This window comes from Salvia miltiorrhiza, chromosome 1 (assembly GCF_028751815.1).
Source record: "Salvia miltiorrhiza cultivar Shanhuang (shh) chromosome 1, IMPLAD_Smil_shh, whole genome shotgun sequence".
In the NCBI taxonomy this organism is placed as follows: Eukaryota; Viridiplantae; Streptophyta; class Magnoliopsida; order Lamiales; family Lamiaceae; genus Salvia; species Salvia miltiorrhiza.
The window spans coordinates 44,899,593-44,918,909 of NC_080387.1; the positions used below are offsets into that span (position 1 = coordinate 44,899,593).

General features: G+C 37.8%; 1 protein-coding gene and 1 long non-coding RNA gene across 2 annotated transcripts; both read left to right on the forward strand.

Moving 5' to 3' along the window:
* Window positions 1-4,172: 4,172 nt before the first annotated feature.
* LOC130985633 (uncharacterized) lies at window positions 4,173-4,700 on the forward strand. Its single transcript, XR_009089033.1, has 2 exons — window positions 4,173-4,361; window positions 4,461-4,700. It is a non-coding gene; the product is annotated as an uncharacterized LOC130985633 (long non-coding RNA).
* Window positions 4,701-14,940: 10,240 nt separating this feature from the next.
* LOC130985638 (uncharacterized) lies at window positions 14,941-18,480 on the forward strand. The gene is made up of 3 exons (XM_057908712.1): window positions 14,941-17,753; window positions 17,833-17,949; window positions 18,040-18,480. The coding sequence occupies exons 1-3, from the start codon at window positions 17,418-17,420 to the stop codon at window positions 18,202-18,204; spliced, it is 618 nt and encodes a 205-aa protein (XP_057764695.1). The 5' UTR covers window positions 14,941-17,417; the 3' UTR covers window positions 18,205-18,480.
* Window positions 18,481-19,317: the final 837 nt, after the last annotated feature.

Sequence of the window (19,317 nt, forward strand, 5' to 3'; positions counted from 1 at the left end):
GTTTTGCCCACGGTAATGTTTTTTATTTTTTATTTTATTTTATTTTATTTATTTATTTATTTATTTATTTATTTATTTATTTTATTGTATATTGTATATCCACAATTTATTTCCGTATTTATACGGTATTGCATACTTTAGACGAACTTCCCAGTCGGCGACCCGACTTCCCAGTGGGTCACCCATCTTGCTTGTGCTATGTGTCAAGCACGCTTAACTTTGAAATTCTTTTCGAGTGATCACCAGTACAGAACACTCGTATTATTGATATATCTACATCTATAATTCATTTAAATGCTATATACTCACTCATATAATTATAATCTTTGAATATGTGGAGATAATACCTTAAATATGTTGTTAATTAGTGAGCGAGTTCGTTTCGGTCCTTATTTTTATCGTCGGTAAAATATTTAATTAATATTTAATAATTAATTAATTAATTAATTAATTAATTTTTTTTTTTAACATTAATACACCAAAAGTGTTTTAATTTGGTTATTATAATGTGATTTGAATTTATTTGTTTATGTTAAATGCAATCATCATCATCATTGCCATAAATATATAAAACATTTATAGTTTTAATAATTAAAGCACTTGAAATATATAGTTCAATAAAACATAAATTTGAAAAGAAAGTGCAAATGTAATTTTGTTTGAAAACATAAACATAAGTCTAAGCATCATCATCATCATCATCATCATCGGCATCAGGGTGTGGAGGTGGCGGAGCATTATACATCCTCATAAACGCCTCCAATTGAGCCACGCGGTCCTGCATCTGTTGGCGTTCTGCTTGCTCTGCCGCCATGCGCTCCTCTATCTGTTGGCGTTGTGCTTGCTCTGCCGCCAATCGCTCCTCCAGCGTGGAGATCCGTGTCTCATAAAGCTGCTGAGACACCGCAGAAGTGCCCGTGCTGCGGATAGACCCCCTACTAGCCTGACTCTGCCCGGCACTCCCGACGCCGTAGATCCGTGACCTATCAATTTGCACCACCTCCAAATACACCTCGTCTAGCCGCTCCTGTCGTCCTGTGGCAGCGGCCAGTCGATGAACCTCGGCCTAATACATACATAACAATGCATAATTGTTAGAAAATAAATACATTCACTAAATATTTGAATAAACTTAAACACTTACGTCAATTCTAGCATCTCTCTCCGACGTATAACTTCCGTCGGCGTACGTGTGGAGGCGGAGGAAGGTGGCATAGTTCGGTGCATCCTGGGGAGTACCAGGATCCAAGCTCTGTATATGCATTTATATAAGATAAATAAGTTATATTAGTCAATATATTAATTTAATTTATATACTTAATTATTTGTTAATTACATACCATATACTGCTGCAGGATACGAGTCGACTGGGACCCGCCCACGTGCCTACTGATCCCTGTACCCTCCCCATCGGGCTCGGACATCCGGTTGGCACGAGCTCGAGTTGAAACAGCCTCAACCTCGGGCTGATGCCAGTAATCCCGGAGTCCAGTCCAGAAATCGGGAGTCATCCAGACGGGCCTAGACATCTCTCTCCCTTGGCTGATACACTGCTTGAGAGTTGTCTTGTAGTCGCTCATCATGTCGGAGTACCTTTTGCGGACTTTTGTCTCCCACATGATCCTCACGTCATGCTCATCCTCGGGCTTCCACGTAAACTCTTTCTGTTGAAAGAAAGAGAATTAATTTAATATCAAACATTTTAACAATTTAATATGATATATTTATATGTATTATAAATTTAATTGTACCTGTAATTCATCAAAAAATTTATCCTTCATCGCCGGGGGCGTCAACTTCCATGTGTACCCGCCTGTGTTTTCAAACATCTTAAATGTGCACGTGCAAGCTTTGGACAGGCCAGTGGGCTCCAACAAAACACTGTGTACAAGTAATTTTGTCACTTAATCATGGTGTACGAGAAACAGTAATTTTAACTAATGTACTTACCCAGTCTCAGGATGCCTCTGAAATACCGTCCTCCCATCAGGTGCCTTAACCTCTCTCTCTCTGATAGCGGCAGCTGTAGGGCCCCTAGGCCTTCTAGCCCGTGAACTACTAGAAGCATTGGGAGTCTCGGGAGTCCCAGAAATATGCGTCCCAGACCCATCAGATGTATCTGCTGTAGCTTCTGGCGCATTAACGCCAGATCGCCTCCCAAATCCCAACAAACCTCGAGAGGTAGACATGATGCCTGTTGCATACAATTAAATTAACAAACACTATCACGAAACGTAACATTAACAGTAACTAACAAACATAACAAATTTGCAATCAAATTCAACCAAAATGTGCATTTACATTTATTCATAAGCATCACTACTATCATCATCACTATCGTTAGATGTCAATGGGGAATCATCGTCTTCTGCTTCATCGTCATCTTCAATCTCAACGACTCCACCGAGGGGATGAAGGAGAAGTGGTTGTTCAATGCCTACACTTGTGTGAGTAGGCATAATAGTAACCACTTCTTCTTGAAATGGTTGATCTAATGTTGATGTAGATGCTGCAGTAGACACTTCAACCTTAGATCTTGCGTTGACTTTGCATGCTGACCACTAATTTTTCTTTGATTGGTTCGTACTGGGATAGGGACAGTAAAACACTTGAACTACTTGACTCGCCAAAACAAAGGGATCATACTTCCTATATCTTCGTGTGTGGTTCAGTGAAACTAACTTGAAGTCTGTATCAATAGAAGTTCCCTGAGCCGACAAGTCAAACCATTCACAGTTGAACAAGACTGTCTGCTTAATTGGATACCCCGGATACTCCAGCACGCAAACCTCTTGTAGACGCCCATAAAAGTCTAGCACATCTCTATCACTACCATAGACCGAACCTTTTATGCAAACGCCACTGTTCACAGTCGCACTCTCTCTATCATGATCAGTTGTGTGAAACCTGTAGCCATTCACGAAATAGCCGGAGTATGTTTCAATCTCCCTTAATGGTCCAGCTGCAAGCGACCTAATATAAGGGTTCAACTCGTCGTTACAAGGACGACAAACCTGTTGCAGACGCAAATATCATTTAAGTTTGCTAGCCAATTTGCATGAACACGTGACAGTCGTGACTTTTCATGTTGTGCATCTTCAGGGCGTTCATTAGGGGTGAGCAAAATAACCGAAATCCGAATATCCGATTCGAACCAAACCGAAATTTTAAATTTGGTTCGGATTTTTCGGATTTTCGGATCGGTTCGGATTGAATTTTAAGAATTTTTCGGTTTTTCGGATCGGATCGGATCAGTATATTAAAAATCCGAAAAAATCCGAAATCCGAAATATATATATAATATAAATAAAAATAACATATAATATATATATATATATATATATTATATTAACTTAGTTTAGTTCCAAAAACCCTACAATCCTACGATTCCTACACCCGCGCCGTCTGCTCCATTTCTCAAATCTCATTTTCAATTTTTCAACTCTACTCCACGGTTCCACCCTCAACTCCACAGCGTCGCCGGCCGCCCCATGCCTCTCCGCCGTCAGTAGCCTGCCGGCGCGGTCCCCTGCTCACCGGCCGCCTCTCAATTTTCATCTATTCTCCCGATTCAATCCATTCTCCACGGTCCACAATCAACTCCACAGCGCAGCCCCACGCCCCTTCGCCGTCGCCTTTCAGCCTACCGCCGATCAGTATCCTTCTGCCCGACGCCCCACGCCCCTCCGCCGGTAAGTAACACTAACACCCATTCTGGAAAATATCTTTACTTAAGATAATACTTGAAAAGCATGTCTGATTTTTTTGTTTATGTGTGTTAAAAATGTTGGGATTTGATGTTTTTGGGGGAATATCCAGTTAAAAAAACTAAAGAAGGGAGTTGGGTTATCAATTTTAAGCTTTCTCTTGTCTGGTTTTATGTTTTTGTTCGAATATCAGTTTTTAGTTTTCGGATTTGCTGTGTGTTAATTGTTAAAAGAAGGGATTTGATATTTTGATGTGTGTTAAAAATGTTGGGTTTCTCTTATCTTATCAGTTTTCGAAAATTTGCATTAATGCTTTTTTTTTTGCTGTTCTTTTAGGATCTCTACGCGCGGCTAAGTCTCTTCTTCAGTTTTCATCATAGATTATTCGGCATCAAGTTGTAATGTAAGTTTATACATTAGATTTGATTATTGCAATTTATCCAACACTAAATACTATTTTTTTTGCTGTACCCATCTCAACAGTAGCATCAGAGTCGGCATTTAGCACTGGAGGACGAGTACTCGATCCATTTAGGAGTTCATTGGGTTCTAAAGTTGTGGAAATTCTTATTTGTGGTCAAGATTGGCTTCGCAAGTCCTCTAATCCAGTTAATGTTGAGGAACTTCTTTCGGATGTTGAAAAAATGGAAGAAGGTATTTCAATGTTTAAACTAATTTTTTGTATGCATTTAAGTTATTGTTCTTAATTTATTGGATTGCTTTGTTTAACATGACTTTATTTTTCTTGTATAGGTATGCAAAAATTATCATTGCAAGCTCCAACAAATTAATCAATCTCCATTATTTGTTGGAACTTGGAAGGGAAGCTTCGTGAAGATGGATGATTTACATTGACTATTATGTTATGTAAACATTGAACTTAGAATTGTTTTTTTTTTTTTGTTGATGAACAATTTGTTATTTGGTGATGATTTGATGGACTTCTTGATGCTTTTTTTTTGTTTGGAATGAATGGATGTTGGCTTATTCTAATGATTTGTTTAATTTGTTAGATTACTAAATATTTCATGTTTTGTTTTACCTTTTTCGGATTAACAGGTGTCATGTGTGGATTTTCAGATTTTTTTTGAATTTCGGATATTTAGGTTCGGATCGGATTTAATCCGAAATATTTCGGATTTTCGGATTCGGATTTTCGGATAAAACGGTTCGGATCGGATTGCATTTTAGTGAAATTTCGGATTTTCGGATCGGATCGGATCAGGCAAAAATCCGATCCGAAATCCGAATGCACACCCCTAGCGTTCATGTCAACGCATCTACTAATATTTGACACGTACCCATCGGGAAACTTAAGACTCTTGATCCATTGGAGTAAGATCTTCTTCTCTTCCCTGTCAAGCGTATAACATGCTTTCGGATACCCTCGAGTTCCATCCACTTTCTTCAACTCTTTCCGCTTGCAGAAGGTGTTCAATTCTTCTCTAGATTTTTCTGTATCTTTTGTCTTCCCCTTCACATTCAGGACAGTATTAAACACGTTATCAAACACATTTTTCTCAATGTGCATGACATCTAGATTATGTCGAATCAAAAGATATCTCCAATAGGGTAGATCCCAAAATATGCTTTTCTTTTTCCACCCTACATCTTGATATTTGGCGAGTTGAGCGTTCCTGCCATCGAAGTCTTCGGTAACCTTCACGAAGCCTAACCCCTCGATTTGATTCAAGATTTGTATTCCTGATCTTTGTTCTGGTGGACCAACATTGCATGTCTTATTCCTCAAGAATGAAGTTTTGTTTCTCCTAAACACATGGTTAGGAGGTAAGAACTTCCGATGATTATCAAACCACGATTGTTTTCCACTCATCGGCAAAGTGAATGCTTCTGTATTCTCCATGCAATGTGGACATGCCAATTTCCCAGCTGTACCCCACCCAGACAACATAGCGTACGCTGGAAAATCACTGATAGTCCATATCAGAGCTGCTCGCATCTGGAAATTTTGCTTCAACGATATGTCGTAAGTGTTCACACCAACCTCCCACAGAGATTTTAACTCGTGTATCAATGGCTGTAAGAATACGTCCAACTTCATCTTTGGGTTTGATGGGCCAGGCACGAGGACTGTGAGGAACATGAATTGTTCTTTCATGCACAACCACGGAGGCAGGTTATACGGCGTGACAATAACTGGCCAAGAAGAATATTGACGCCCTGATTGTGCAAATGGGGCAAAACCATCTGTAGAGAGGCCCAACCTCACATTTCTAATCTCATCGGCGAATCCAGGAAAGACTGAATTCAAATGTTTCCATGCCGGAGAGTCGGCCGGGTGGCGCATTATCCCATCGTCTGTGGAGGTCGCATGCCACCGCATATGTTCAGCAGTTGCAGGAGATGCAAACAATCTCTGCAATCGGGGCGTCAAGGGAAAATAGTGCATCTGTTTAGCGGGCACTTGTTTCTTTCTGCGACTCCCAGATGCACGCAAGCTGTCCTTATATCGTGATTGGTCACAGAACATACAACTATGTAGCTCACTAGTTTCCCCCCAATACAACATGCAGTTATTAACACAGCAATCGATCTTCTCTACTGGCAAACCCAAACCACGTAGATTTCTTTTCGTACTATAGAAGTCTTCTGGACAGTTGTTACCCTCTGGTAAAGCAGCTTTCATCATCGAAGACATCTGATTGTAAGTCCTCTCTGACATGTGGCTTTCAGTCTTTATGCTCATGAATTGAGTCATCCAACTTAATTGTGAGTACGTGTCACATCCTGCGTACAATGGAGTATCCGCTGCATCCAACATATTATAAATCTGTTGAGCGTCATTATTGGGCGGCTGCTCCAGATTTGGAGGATCTTGATAATTACTAGGTCCAGCATGGTCATGCACCATCCTTTCGTAGTTATTGTATAATCCATCATCCTCATTCATTATAGCATGTTCTCTCGGCATAGACAGCGGTGCTTCCCCGTGACAAACCCAAACTTTGTAATTCAGGACAAATCCACGCCTACTAACATGTTCTCTGACCGTAGGTACATCTAAATACGCTTGATTCTTGCACTTCTTACACGGGCACCTAATGTTACCTTGTCCATCTGTGTACGCCGTTTGATTGAACGCCCACTCAAGGAAAAACTCAAGCCCCGTTTCAAATGCGGTACGATCATTGTATCTCGCGTACATCCACGTACGATTATCACTCATTCTTGCAAATTCTAATTGAAAAAAACAAATAAAACATAATAAATTACTTGAAATCTAACAAAATTTCGACAGCATAACCCCACTATCCTAACTACCAAGTGCTCGACTCTACCAGCAACTATAGTGACCATAGTGGTCCTAATTTACTAAGCCTATACTAGGTCTACCCGACCCCCCAATGTCGAAGCAATAATACAATACAAATAAAAGCAATAAAAATCATGGTAATTAAATTAAAAACAATCATTTGTAGGGAGAAGATCCTTAAGAAATAATCAATTTCTATCCCAAAGGGAGAAGATCCTTAAGAAATTGATTAAATCTATCCCACAATATATATATATATATATATATAATAATAATATAACATTTCATAAACACATAGCACATAACATTTAATTTAACAAAATTATCCAACATATATAAATTATTCTAACAAATTAACAACTTACAATATAATTTAAAATTAATCATGCTTCATAATTTAAAATTAAACTAACAACATCATATATTAAATGGATTAATATAATTTAAAATTAATCATGCTTCATATAATTTAGTTATAAACAAAATCTATTATAAATTAATTAACTATATATAACAAATAAATCTATTTAATTAATATATAATTAAATACATAAATAAATTCATAATTAAATAATTAAATAAATAAATTAGAGAGCGTACGGTGGTGGTTTCCGGTGGATGTCGTGAAGAAGGCGGTGAAACGAGGTCGTCGAACTACAATAAATAATATAAGTGAAATTATATAATTATATATATATATAATTAAAATTAATTAAATATATATATATATATATATATATATATATATAGATCTAGAGAGAGAGAGAGAGAGAGTTACCTGCTGGGTCGGCGGCGGTCAGCGGTCGGCGGCGGCGGCGGCGGCGAAGGAAGAGCAGCAGGGGGGGGTTTATTTTCTGTTCGCGTGGGGGGGGGTTGCGGCGCAGAAACTGAAAAAAGTTGCAAACCCGCTGCCCTATATTTTAAAGATTACCGACGGCAAATGCCGTCGCTAGCTAGCGGCGGTAAGTTTGCCGCCGTTAATTGTATTAATTTAATTATTTAATGCGTATTTTAACATTAACGGCGGCATCGCCGTCGTTAGCTACCGGCGGCAAGTTTGCCGTCGGTAACTGGCCGGTATATTCGAGAGTACGGGTCGCCTGGAATGCCGCCGTCGTGCCGCCGTTAGCTACCGACGGCAAAATCGCCGCCGGTAGATTTCGCCGGTAAATACGCGTTTTTTTGTAGTGTTAATAGTTAGGGTGCGTTTACTTTGGTTGTAAAATTTTCATTGGAAAATGATGGAAAAGATGAGAAAATATTATCATTTTCTCATTTTCTTTTATCATATGTTTACTAGAGATAAAAAGATGAGAAAATGTTGAAAAATATTTTCACACTCTTATTTTAGGATAATAGTATCCAACATTGGCGAGAAAATGAGTGAAAAATGGGCTACCCGAGAAAATATTTCGTCATGCCCGAAGAATATTTTTCATCATAGTAACATGTGAAAATGATGAAGAATGGTGAAAATACATTTTTTCTCTCATTTTTCCATTAAAGTAAACACACCCTTAAGGTTAAAGATTTTAAATACAAGTTTAATTATTAATTTATTAAAAATAATATAATACTTTGACTAAACACGAATTTTAATAAAATAATTAATATACATATAGGGTGAGAATTTAAAGTGCCCACTTTGATAATATATCTTATAAAACTACCCAAAGCACAATTGATGTTGATAGATTTGCATGGTTTTTTGTAAAAGTTCTTACACTTTTCTTACACAAGTACAATTGTGTAAGAAAATGTATAAGATATATAGGTAGCTAAAAAATATACAAAATCTGAGAAATGTGTATTTAAAACCCTAAACCCTAAAGTCACTTCACTTTGTAAACCTAATAAAAACCTTAATTTTGAAAAAAAAAGAGGGCACGTTTGTGTGTTATAAAACATTAATACGAAGGAAAAATAAATTCAAATTTATGTATATTGTGAACATTTTTTTTTTAAGACAACAGCTAAACAAGCCGCCGAGAAACCCTAGTTGCCTGCACAAGCCGCACGGTCTTTTTCCGTGCGGATTGAACGTCCCACGCGGGTGTTAAGTACACATTTCTCAGATTTTGAACAATTTTTAACTACTTATCTTACACATTTTCTTACACAATTGTACTTGTATAAGAAAAGTGTAAGATCTTTTGCAAAAATCAATGCCCACCTATCAATTTCAGTTGTGCTTGGGTAGTTTTATAAGATATATTATCAAAGTGGATAGATTCCCCTATTTACACACACACACACACACACACACACATATATATATATATATAGATATAGATATAGATATAGATAATGTCTCATCATGTGTAAAATAAGTGGTTGAGGGTGAATTAAGTGTGGTCATTGTTAGCTTCTTTTTTCTTTCTTTTTTAAATAATGGTATTTGTAAAAATAAAATATAAGAATAGATGATGGGGCTAGGGGTGGACCAAAGTACCTAAAAATTGGTAAACTGCACTTACGGTATCAGAAATATACCAAAACTATCGAAGATTTGGTATACAGTAAAGTTTGGTATGATATTGTATCGTTATGGAAAATTTTTGGAATATCAACGATGATATCATTTTTTTTTCTCATATCGCAGTATACCAATATATACAATACCGCAGTATATATAGAAAAATAGGTATATATCGTTATTTTAATATATATCGCGGTACCGATTGATGTAGATGATATTATGCTCGTCTCTTTGGGTCAAATCTAGTTGATAACATTTAGTCAAAAGACGGATGATAAGACAAAAAAGGAATTATCTTGGCATCTTAGCTTTGCTTCAACCTTGGCAGCTCAACTCTGCCTCAGTCGTGACATTCCAGCTCTGCTTTAGCCTTAGCATCCCAACTTTGCCTCAGCCCTAATATCTAGCTATATCAAACACCAACTCTGACAATTCAGCTCCAAAATAAAAATTATTGTGACAAGATTTAGGTTTAATTACATTGATTATTGGGGCTTACGGCTAGGTTTACTTTGTAGCTTATAAATAGGTAGATTTTGGGGGGGATGGGGGGTCATTCTATTTGCATTACTCAACCTTGTAAATTGTAAAATCGCGTCATCGATAGTGAATTCTCTCTAATAATCTCCCGTGAACGTAAATCTTTATGATCGGACTACGTAAAAACTGTAGATATGGTTTTTCTTCTGTTTTTATCTATTTGCTATTTAGATTTAAATCTGACGCATATTTAATCTTTATTTTACGATTGAAATTGTCTTAAGTTTTTACACTCTTGTACTAATAAATATCAATGCCATCATCTCAACTATTTCAAAACAACAATTCCACTCTCTCGTTTTTTAGTAATTTGCATGCCCAATTACTTTTGTAATAGAAATTCATGTGAAAAATCTATAATTTGATAAAAAAAAAAAAATCATTCGTGCGAAAAAATCTACGATTTGTTAAATGATAAAACAATATACATATCCTATTACTAAAAAATAAAGTACGAGAACTTTTAGATGTGTTTGGCCTTCTCAAAAGAGAATAATTAGTACTCCCTTCGTCCCTAAAATAAGTTCATCTTTTTCCTTTTTGGGACGTCCCCCAGATAAGTTTCTCTTTCTTTCTTTTCATTTTTGGACAACTACCCCACCACTAATAATACTTTATTTATTCTTATTTTTCACTTTTTCACCACTCTCAATACTAATTATAACACTTTTTCACCTTTTCACCACTCTCAATATTAATTATAACATATTTTTCTTCACTATCAATACACTTTACCATTTTTTCTTAAAACCCGTGCCGTCCCCAAAGAGAAACTTATTTTAGGGACGGAGGGAGTAATTAATTAGGTACTTATAATACACATATCTCCCCAAGTCTATCTTTATTAACAATCTCACCAACCAATCATTAAAAGAACTAAAGAAAACAAAAGATTTGATTAAAAAAAAAAAGATGAAATGTTTAAACACGAATAATTGGTTGTACAAGAATGATACTCCCTCCGTCCCAGTATTCATGGCACGTGCCTTTTCGGCACGGAGATTAAGGAGAGTAAAATTAAGATAAATGTGTTTGCTTAGTTGTTTGTTTAAGGAATTCTTTATTCTACTTAAGTAAGTGTTTTCTTTTTTCTTTAACTTAACATTTTTTATTTTGTATTCATATTTTTTATTTATTTTTATTTTCGAAAATACTGCAATAAAATTTAAAAAAATGAAATAAATTAAATATCAGATTTTTTTATTCACATTTGTTTATTTCTGTACTTAAATCTTTTTTCACGCTTTTTTTTAGGCCATTGACCTTTTTTTACAAACATTTGCTTAAGTGTCAGAATCTAAAACAAACAAAGCTACTCCAAAAAAATGAGGGAAAAAAATGAGGCGCCAAACTGAATAGGAACACTAAATCTGAAATTTCATTTCAATAGTGCCAAAAATTCAAACTTTCCCACACTTACAGCTGCTGAACTCCTTTAAATACATGAGGCTACCTCATTCATCACTTCAAAAGGGAACTACATCAGTTTTTACAACAACAAAAACAACGAAATATCTATACAGCCAAAATGAGAAGAAAGGATCTTTCTTCTTTTGATTACCAACAAACCTTAAACTTGTGAGCAATAAAGATCAGACATAAACAAGCATTAAATCATAGAATTTCAACTTAGTTGGACAATCATAGTGAGCAATTTTCATCATTTCAGACCAAATATTCTACTCTTCCCACTGTTATTTCGCATGCATCAACAATTCGTATCTAGAGATGCACAGATCACACATATTCAAAGCCACACATAGAGATTCACAGATCCCAGCCACATATTCAAAGCCACACACAGAGATTTACAGAACCCAGCCACACAATCGAAGGAAACTCGAGATTCACAGATCTCAGCCATAGAAATCGAGGGAAAGTCGAGATTCACAGATCTCAGCCATAGAAATCGAAGGAAAGTCGAGATTCACAGATCTCACAGTTAACAAAAGAGATGAAAAGATCTCACCAAGTATAAAATGAGGGTAGATAGTGCCTCCTCATCATGCCACCGAATCCCTAATGAACATATCCTCCCAGTGTTCCTCACAAAGAAGAGAAGGTACATCATTAGAAATCGATGGTTCAACTTTAGGGAGAAGGGGAGAAGATGACAGATCGTCGATCTGCCTTAAAGGGCGAAGAGAGCGGCGGAATAGAGACTTTTTACTTACAATCGGAAAAGATTGAAGCCTCTGGTCTCTGCATCGGTCTTCCATCTCATAAGATCGGAGCCAAGCCTCGATATCTGAGATCCATCCCTCATCAGACTCCTCGGTCTGAAACTCCACCTCTGGCTCTGGAAAATCGGTCTCCGGCACTGAATCGTTGGTGTCAAACGGATCTTCGGTGTCGAGCACTACGACGTCGCTCAAATCGTGGGAATCTTTCCATGGAAATTTCATCATTGCGGTGGGAGAGAGACACCGACGCCGTGAGAGAAATATGGAGGGAGGCTGCTCCGGCCAGAGAGAGACCGATGGCAGACCTTTCGATTTCTAGGGTTTTCTAGAGAGAGGTATGGTGCGGCGGATGTATAGGTTTTGGGTTAAAAATTCAGATTTTTTATTTTGAGTGGATGTGGTAGTTTAGGGTTAAAAATCATAAAGTTTAATTAACAACTTAATGGTGCCCTAATTTTACCTCAAAATAGAAACATGCCATGTTACGTGGGACGGCTAAAAAAGGAATACGTGCCATGAATAATGGGACGGAGGGAGTACATACCAATTCATCCAATGACCTTCTTTATCAAATGAAAATTTTCACTTGGCATTTTGTTATTAAAAAAATACAATAATAGATAATCAAAAAATAAAATATGTTTAGGTTGGAGTGATCATCAACAGAGTATATTAATTTGAATTATTGGTTGTGTATATAGAAGAGACAGAAATAATTTTTTTATTATAAGTTGGATTGGTACAAGTTATTCATAGATATAGTTTATGTAATAGAATTACTCCCTGGCGCAAAGCATAGCAGACATGAAGTGTCACATGGTGTCGTCATCCAAAACAATACACATGAAGACTGTTCAGAATGAGAGAAATTGGAAAGGAAAGTATTTCCATTATGAAGGTGTGTGTACAAAATACAAGGATGGTATTTATACTAAACAGGCACAAAGTGCCAACTCAGCAACTAACTAACTCAGCTATACGTTATTATTCTTCTCACTTTTATACGCCCCCTCAAGATGAAAGGTAGTGTTGGATAGTACACCCGTGAAGCACAATACAACTTAAAACAAAAAGAAAGATTATAATAAAAAAACTGGAAATGCACTAAAAAAAATAAAATTAGAAGAAACTCATAGCCGAGTCAATGAGTCCTCTCTTTGCAAGACGAGATACGCCCTGATAGTGCTCACGGTAAGACGTGTCGTCCCCAAAGATGAAACGGCTCCGTCCTTCGAAATAGCTGCACCGCGAACTAAGAAGGCTCCAACAAACTAAATGAAACGAGAAATGAGCTTTATGCTCCTACGAATATAGTTAGGATGATGATATGAGATGGAGAGAAGAGAAGAACTTGTGTGGGTGTGTTCTACTCCATCTACAAATGAGGCTTATATAGCCACACCATGGGAGGTGAAAAATGTATGCCTTCATGATGCCATCATGGTTAATCATGGCTAGCCATTATGCTTTGGTGGTTACAGTAGCTGAAAGGCCAAAGGTTTCGGCAGTTATGACGGCTAAAAGGTCTCACGTATAGTACACAATTTTAGCATATCATTTCCCACTCAACGGAAATTGATTTTGAGACAATGAAAATACTATGATTATCTATAAAAATATAGAATAATCATATTTTTTAAATTCTTTAAGGAATTAAATAAATAACCACCACAAATTAGTTAAGTATAAAAAATACACAAAACTAATTTCCAACAGGTAGATGCTTGCAAACCCTATCTTACTCATAATATTCTGCAAGATAGGTTGATGAGGAGTACTTTCTACATCAGCACTGAATATTTAATTAAAGGATTTATTATTATTAGGGTAAAGGTGCAGATTAGTCCCTAAAGTAGACCCCCAAGAGCGTTTAGCCCCCCACACTCGACTTTTGTGCAAATACATCCCCTATAGTACATAAAAAAATATGCAAATAAACCCACGAAGAAAATGGACTTCTAACACCGTTTCCATGAATTTTTTTTCCATTTATTTTGAGCACCACCTTCCTCTTCCTCCTCCTCCTCCTCCGACCACCACCACCACCACCTCCACTCCACCCACAACCTCCATTCCTCTGCGGCGCCGGCGAACCTCGGCGTAGTGGCTCCCGCACGAACCCCACGTCGCCGGCGAAGGTGACGGTGTAGAGGAGCTAGTTGTCAGAGAGAGCCGCGTCTTCGCGCTTCTTGGACGGAGAAGCTGTTGGGGCGGCAGGGGGTGGAGGAGCAGGACAGAGAAACTATTTGGACGGCGGGGGATGGAGGAGCGGCGGACCTGCTTCTCCCAGGCGGCGCCACTGCCGTAGAAGGCGGAGGAATGGAAGTGTTGGTGGTGGTGGTTGGTGGAGGAGGAAGAGGAAAGGGACGAGAAGAGAGTAGTTGATTTGTTTAAGGTGGGACCCATTACAAAATAAATGAAAAAAAAAATCAAGGAAACGGTGTTAGAAGTTCGTTTTCTTTGTAGGTTAAGTTGCATATTTTTTATGTACTATAGGGGAGGTATTTGCACCAAAATCGAGTGTGGGGGGCTAAACGCTCTAGGGGGTCTACTTTAGGGACTAATCTGCACCTTTGCCCTTATTATTATTTAGGGTTAAGTATCAAATACGCCCCTAACATAGAGGCCCCTATCATGTATACACCCTATACTCGACTTGGGTCCAACTAAACCCCCAAAGTCTTTGTTAACCACCGAGGCCATTCCAAACGTTTCTTCATTTCTTTGACTTTGCACCTTCATCAAAGAAGACGAAGAAGTATATTTTAGAGGCGACGAACAAGATGAAAACGAAGACCCTCCTGTAATCGATCAAATTGCGATTAATGTAAGTAGTAAATATTTGTTTTTTGGTGGGAAAAACTTTTTTTTTGCAGGCATGCAAAGTTTATTTAGGATTTGAGAATTTTCGGGTGTCTGATTTATTTTGGAACATTTTTGTGTTTTCTTCTTCTCCTTTTATTCTTGATTGTGAACTCGTTTGTGTCTTGGCTTCTTCTCTGTGTTGCAGCATGCCGAGTGTGTGTTTTGTTTTTAATTTCTGGGGTATATGGAAGAAGGACCCTAAATCTGGAATATTGATATATGACGGCCATAATTCTGAGGAAATTATAGAAATCTTAGATAACATAACTTATGATCGTATCTTTGAGGAATTTTCTAAGTGTTTGTCTACTAAACCTAAGAGTGTCTATGCGTTAGATGAAGATTATACCATTGAAAATGGCTTAGTGCTACTTAAGGACTCTGAGCATTGTAAAAAGGTGTTTGATTATTTGGAGTTACTTGGACATGAAGAGATTAATTTGTTTGCTGACCATGAAAAAAGATCTCATGCCCCTTATTACACCTTTGCCTTTGTTTGATGAAGAAAAGAAAAGTCCAGAATTAGAGAATGTCCATGGGTTGGAGATAGGAGTTGATGGTGAGGGCATAGAAACAGTAGACACTGGGGTAGAAGGGAATGAGGACTGTGATGAGGAGATTCATGTAGAAGAGAAGAAAGATGAGGATAATGCAATCGGTGTTGAACAATGAGGAAGTGAGGATGAAGGTGATGATGTAGAGAACACCTTCAATGATCATCTAGGTGTGGGGACAGATTCAGACAATTACTCTAGTCACTTTAGTGATCTCATGTCAGAATCTGATGAGGGAGAGGTGGAGCAAGGCCCTGTGGTTGGGTCTGTAGAGGAGGGAAATCAAAGATACTTTGCTTTAGGAATGACCTTTGCAGGGGTAAAGGGGGCTAGGGAGACCATTAACTCATATCCTGTAAAATTTGGCTACAAGCTTAAGTTTTTGAAGAATGAACCTAAGAGAAGGTGCCTAGTGCCTCTCAATCATTTCCTCTCAATCCTCTCTTTGCCTACAACAGGTGTGTTCTGCCACCAAGTTTTTGAAGAATGAACCTAAGAGAAGGTTTGCATTAGTGAAGATAGTTGTCCACACGGATGGCTTTATTACCATGACATTAGTGGCAGAACACACCTATTGTAGGCAAAGAGAGGTGCCTAGTGTCTCTCAATCCTATCTGGCCGACTATTTCAGGGATGCAGTGTACAGAAATCCAAGGTATACAACCAAAGATATGCAAGGACACATGAAAGAGCATCTGAAACTTCATGTCAGTCTTGGCAAATGCAAAAGGGAAAAGAAGACTATCATTACCAAACTGCAGGGCAGTTACAAAGATGAGTTCAATATGTTGAGAAGGTGAAAGAGACAAATCCAAAGAGCAAGTTGGAATTGCGATTGTCTAAGGATGAGTTGGCTAATGGCAGGAGGGTTTTCAAGAAGATCTTTGTCATGTTTGATGCATGTAAGAAGAATTGGCTAGGTGGGTGTAGGCCTTTGATTTCTTTAGATGGTTGTCATTTGAAAGGGGTTACTTTCGGTTGCCTTCTCACAGCAGTTGGCAAAGATCGAAATGATGGTGTGGTTCCTATTGCATGGGCAGTAGTGAACAAAGAGAACAAGCACAATTGGAATTGGTTCTTAAATTGGCTAAAGCATGAACTACGGCTTGGTGATGGATCCAAGGTTACCATTATATCAGACATGCAAAAGGTAATGATATTACATATTGTTTATGGTGTATTACTTGATATGTCATTGAATGTTCTTATTGTCTGAGTGTTTATTTAACAGGGCTTGATGGAGGCAGTCAAAGCGCAAATTTCGAAGGGTGAGCATAGATGGTGTGCAAGACACATCTATGCTAATTGGAGTAAGAAGTGGAGAGGTGAGGAGCTGAAAAAGAAGTTCTGGATTGCAGCTTGGAGTTCATTCGAGGAGGAGTTCAAACTGAATGTAGGCAAGATTAGCTCAATCAAGAAGCAGACAGATGTGGACCTGCTACAATATCCATCCCAAAACTGGTGCAGAGCATACCAAAATGAAAGGTGCTCTACTAACATGGTTGATAATAACATCTAGAATCCTTTAACTATAGTATTATAGATGTTAGGCACAAGCCCATTATTAGCATGCTAGAGGACATCAGGATATTAGCCATGTCCAGGATTAGGGATATGAGAGGTAGTGTTCATGGTTGGAAGACTGAATGGGCTCCTAATGCAATGAAGTTGTTTGAGGCTGCAAAAGGTGATTCTATGTCATGCAATGTCATATGGAATGGTGAAGATGGTTATAAAGTTGGTGAATATGATGATAAGCACACTGTGTCATTAGATAGGAAGAGATGCACCTGCAGGAGTTAGGAGCTAACAGGTATGCCTTGTTGCCATGCACTTGTTGCATTCTATTACTCAAAGATGGATCCTATGAGTATTATGTCACAGTGGTACCACAAGACATGCTTCATGAAATGCTACGAGCACTCAATCCAACTTGTTCCAAGAAGAAAGTTTTGGAAAGTCAAGGAATCTGATGCAGTGGAGCCTCCTCCAGTGGACAAGAAAATAGGCAAACCCCAAAAAATGAGAGTGAGCGCTCCTAATGAACTGAGAAGAAGCCACAAATTATCAAGAAAAGGCCAGAAGCAGCATTGTAGCATTTGTAAGAGTGAAAGCCACAAAAAAAATGATTGTCCTCAAAGACCAACTCAGGTATTGTTTTAGCTATCTATTAAACTGTTAGGATTTAATATATTACTCTAACTTCTTCTTTTACTTCCATACTTGTTAGGTGACACAGGACACACAAGCTTCAACGTCTTCTCATCCCACAAAGTTGAAGACAAGAAGGGGTTCTAAAGGAATTGGACTTTACATCAATCCTGAGAGTGGAAGGACTGTTCTTAATGTAAGAACTTTGTCTCAGTTATTATTCTAAGTTCTTTGATTCAGTGATTGCCTCAGTTAGGATTCTAAGCTTTTTAAAACCATTATGCAGCCAGGGATGTCACAAACGGTTGTGATAGATGAGGGCACACCCAGGGACACTGATCTAAACACTCGATTTCCCATTCCAAATGAAAGAGAGTTGAGGAAGGAGAAGAGAAAACAAATACCAACCAAAGGAGAGGGAGAGACATCAAATGCTAGGAGGATGGCCTGAAAGCCATTCAAGGCTCCACGAGGCAAAGGAAAACAGCCTAAGGAACAAGCTATCCTAAGGAGATCCCCTCGCGGCAAGAAAGTTGATTCCACAGTTGGTTCTACAACAAGTTGAAGACTGTTCTTATTGGTGCATGATACTTTTGTTTTACATGTTGTGTTAGTTTTTGTCAGAACATGTTCTAGTAGTTTATGATGGCAACATTTGATAGATTCGAACAGGTTTCAATTACTTCTATTTTTTATGGCATTGGGTTTAGTCAGTTTTTTGATGGCATGTGAGCTTTTAACATGTAAACAGATCATGTCAATTTTTTTGAGAGAAATGATGAATGTTTTATCTCTTCATTGTTCATACTTATTCATTTACAATAACCAAACTAATGTATATACTCCAAAAGGATAATCCATTTCATTTCCAAAACAAAGTACTTAGCCAAATTACAAATGGGAATTATGCTAGTGCTAAATAAGCTAACATCAACCAAGAAGCAAGCAAAATAAATGTAACTAATCTACTTTTCTTCCTCATTTTGTTTGAATCTTCCTTCATTGCTTGCATAACATCCCAAAGCTTAGCAATTTCAGACTCCACATCCATGGTTATCGTTTTTGAGCTTTCATTTATCTTTATGAGCTTCGAATTCTCCTTCTTCAAGTCATTGATAACTTCCTTAGTTCTTTCAGTGATTAGTTCGTCAATTCAATCAAAAAAAATCACAATTCTTCGTCTAGTCAAACAAGAAAAAAAGGGATTTCAAGCCAACAAATTCACCACAAACAAAACTAATGAAACTTAGAAATATACCTTCCAATTTCTACATCCATAGAACCTCCTACCCGGGTTTTCATCCGTCCATGATGTCATTATCGAAGCCCTCAACCTTTTACCTTCAAATTCGCAAATACAAAATTTTGGATTGTCGGATCCCTCAAACTGCCGTCAACCGCGCCACTAGCTCGACCTAGACCCAGAAATGGAATTGAAACTCATGGTTCTACTCAAAATTTAAGAACACAGGAAAACCCTAAGCTAAATTGAAGAAACTACGAAAGAAACTCTCAATTTTGGCGTACCTAGTCGCGATTTAGGGTTCTTATGATTTTCGAAATA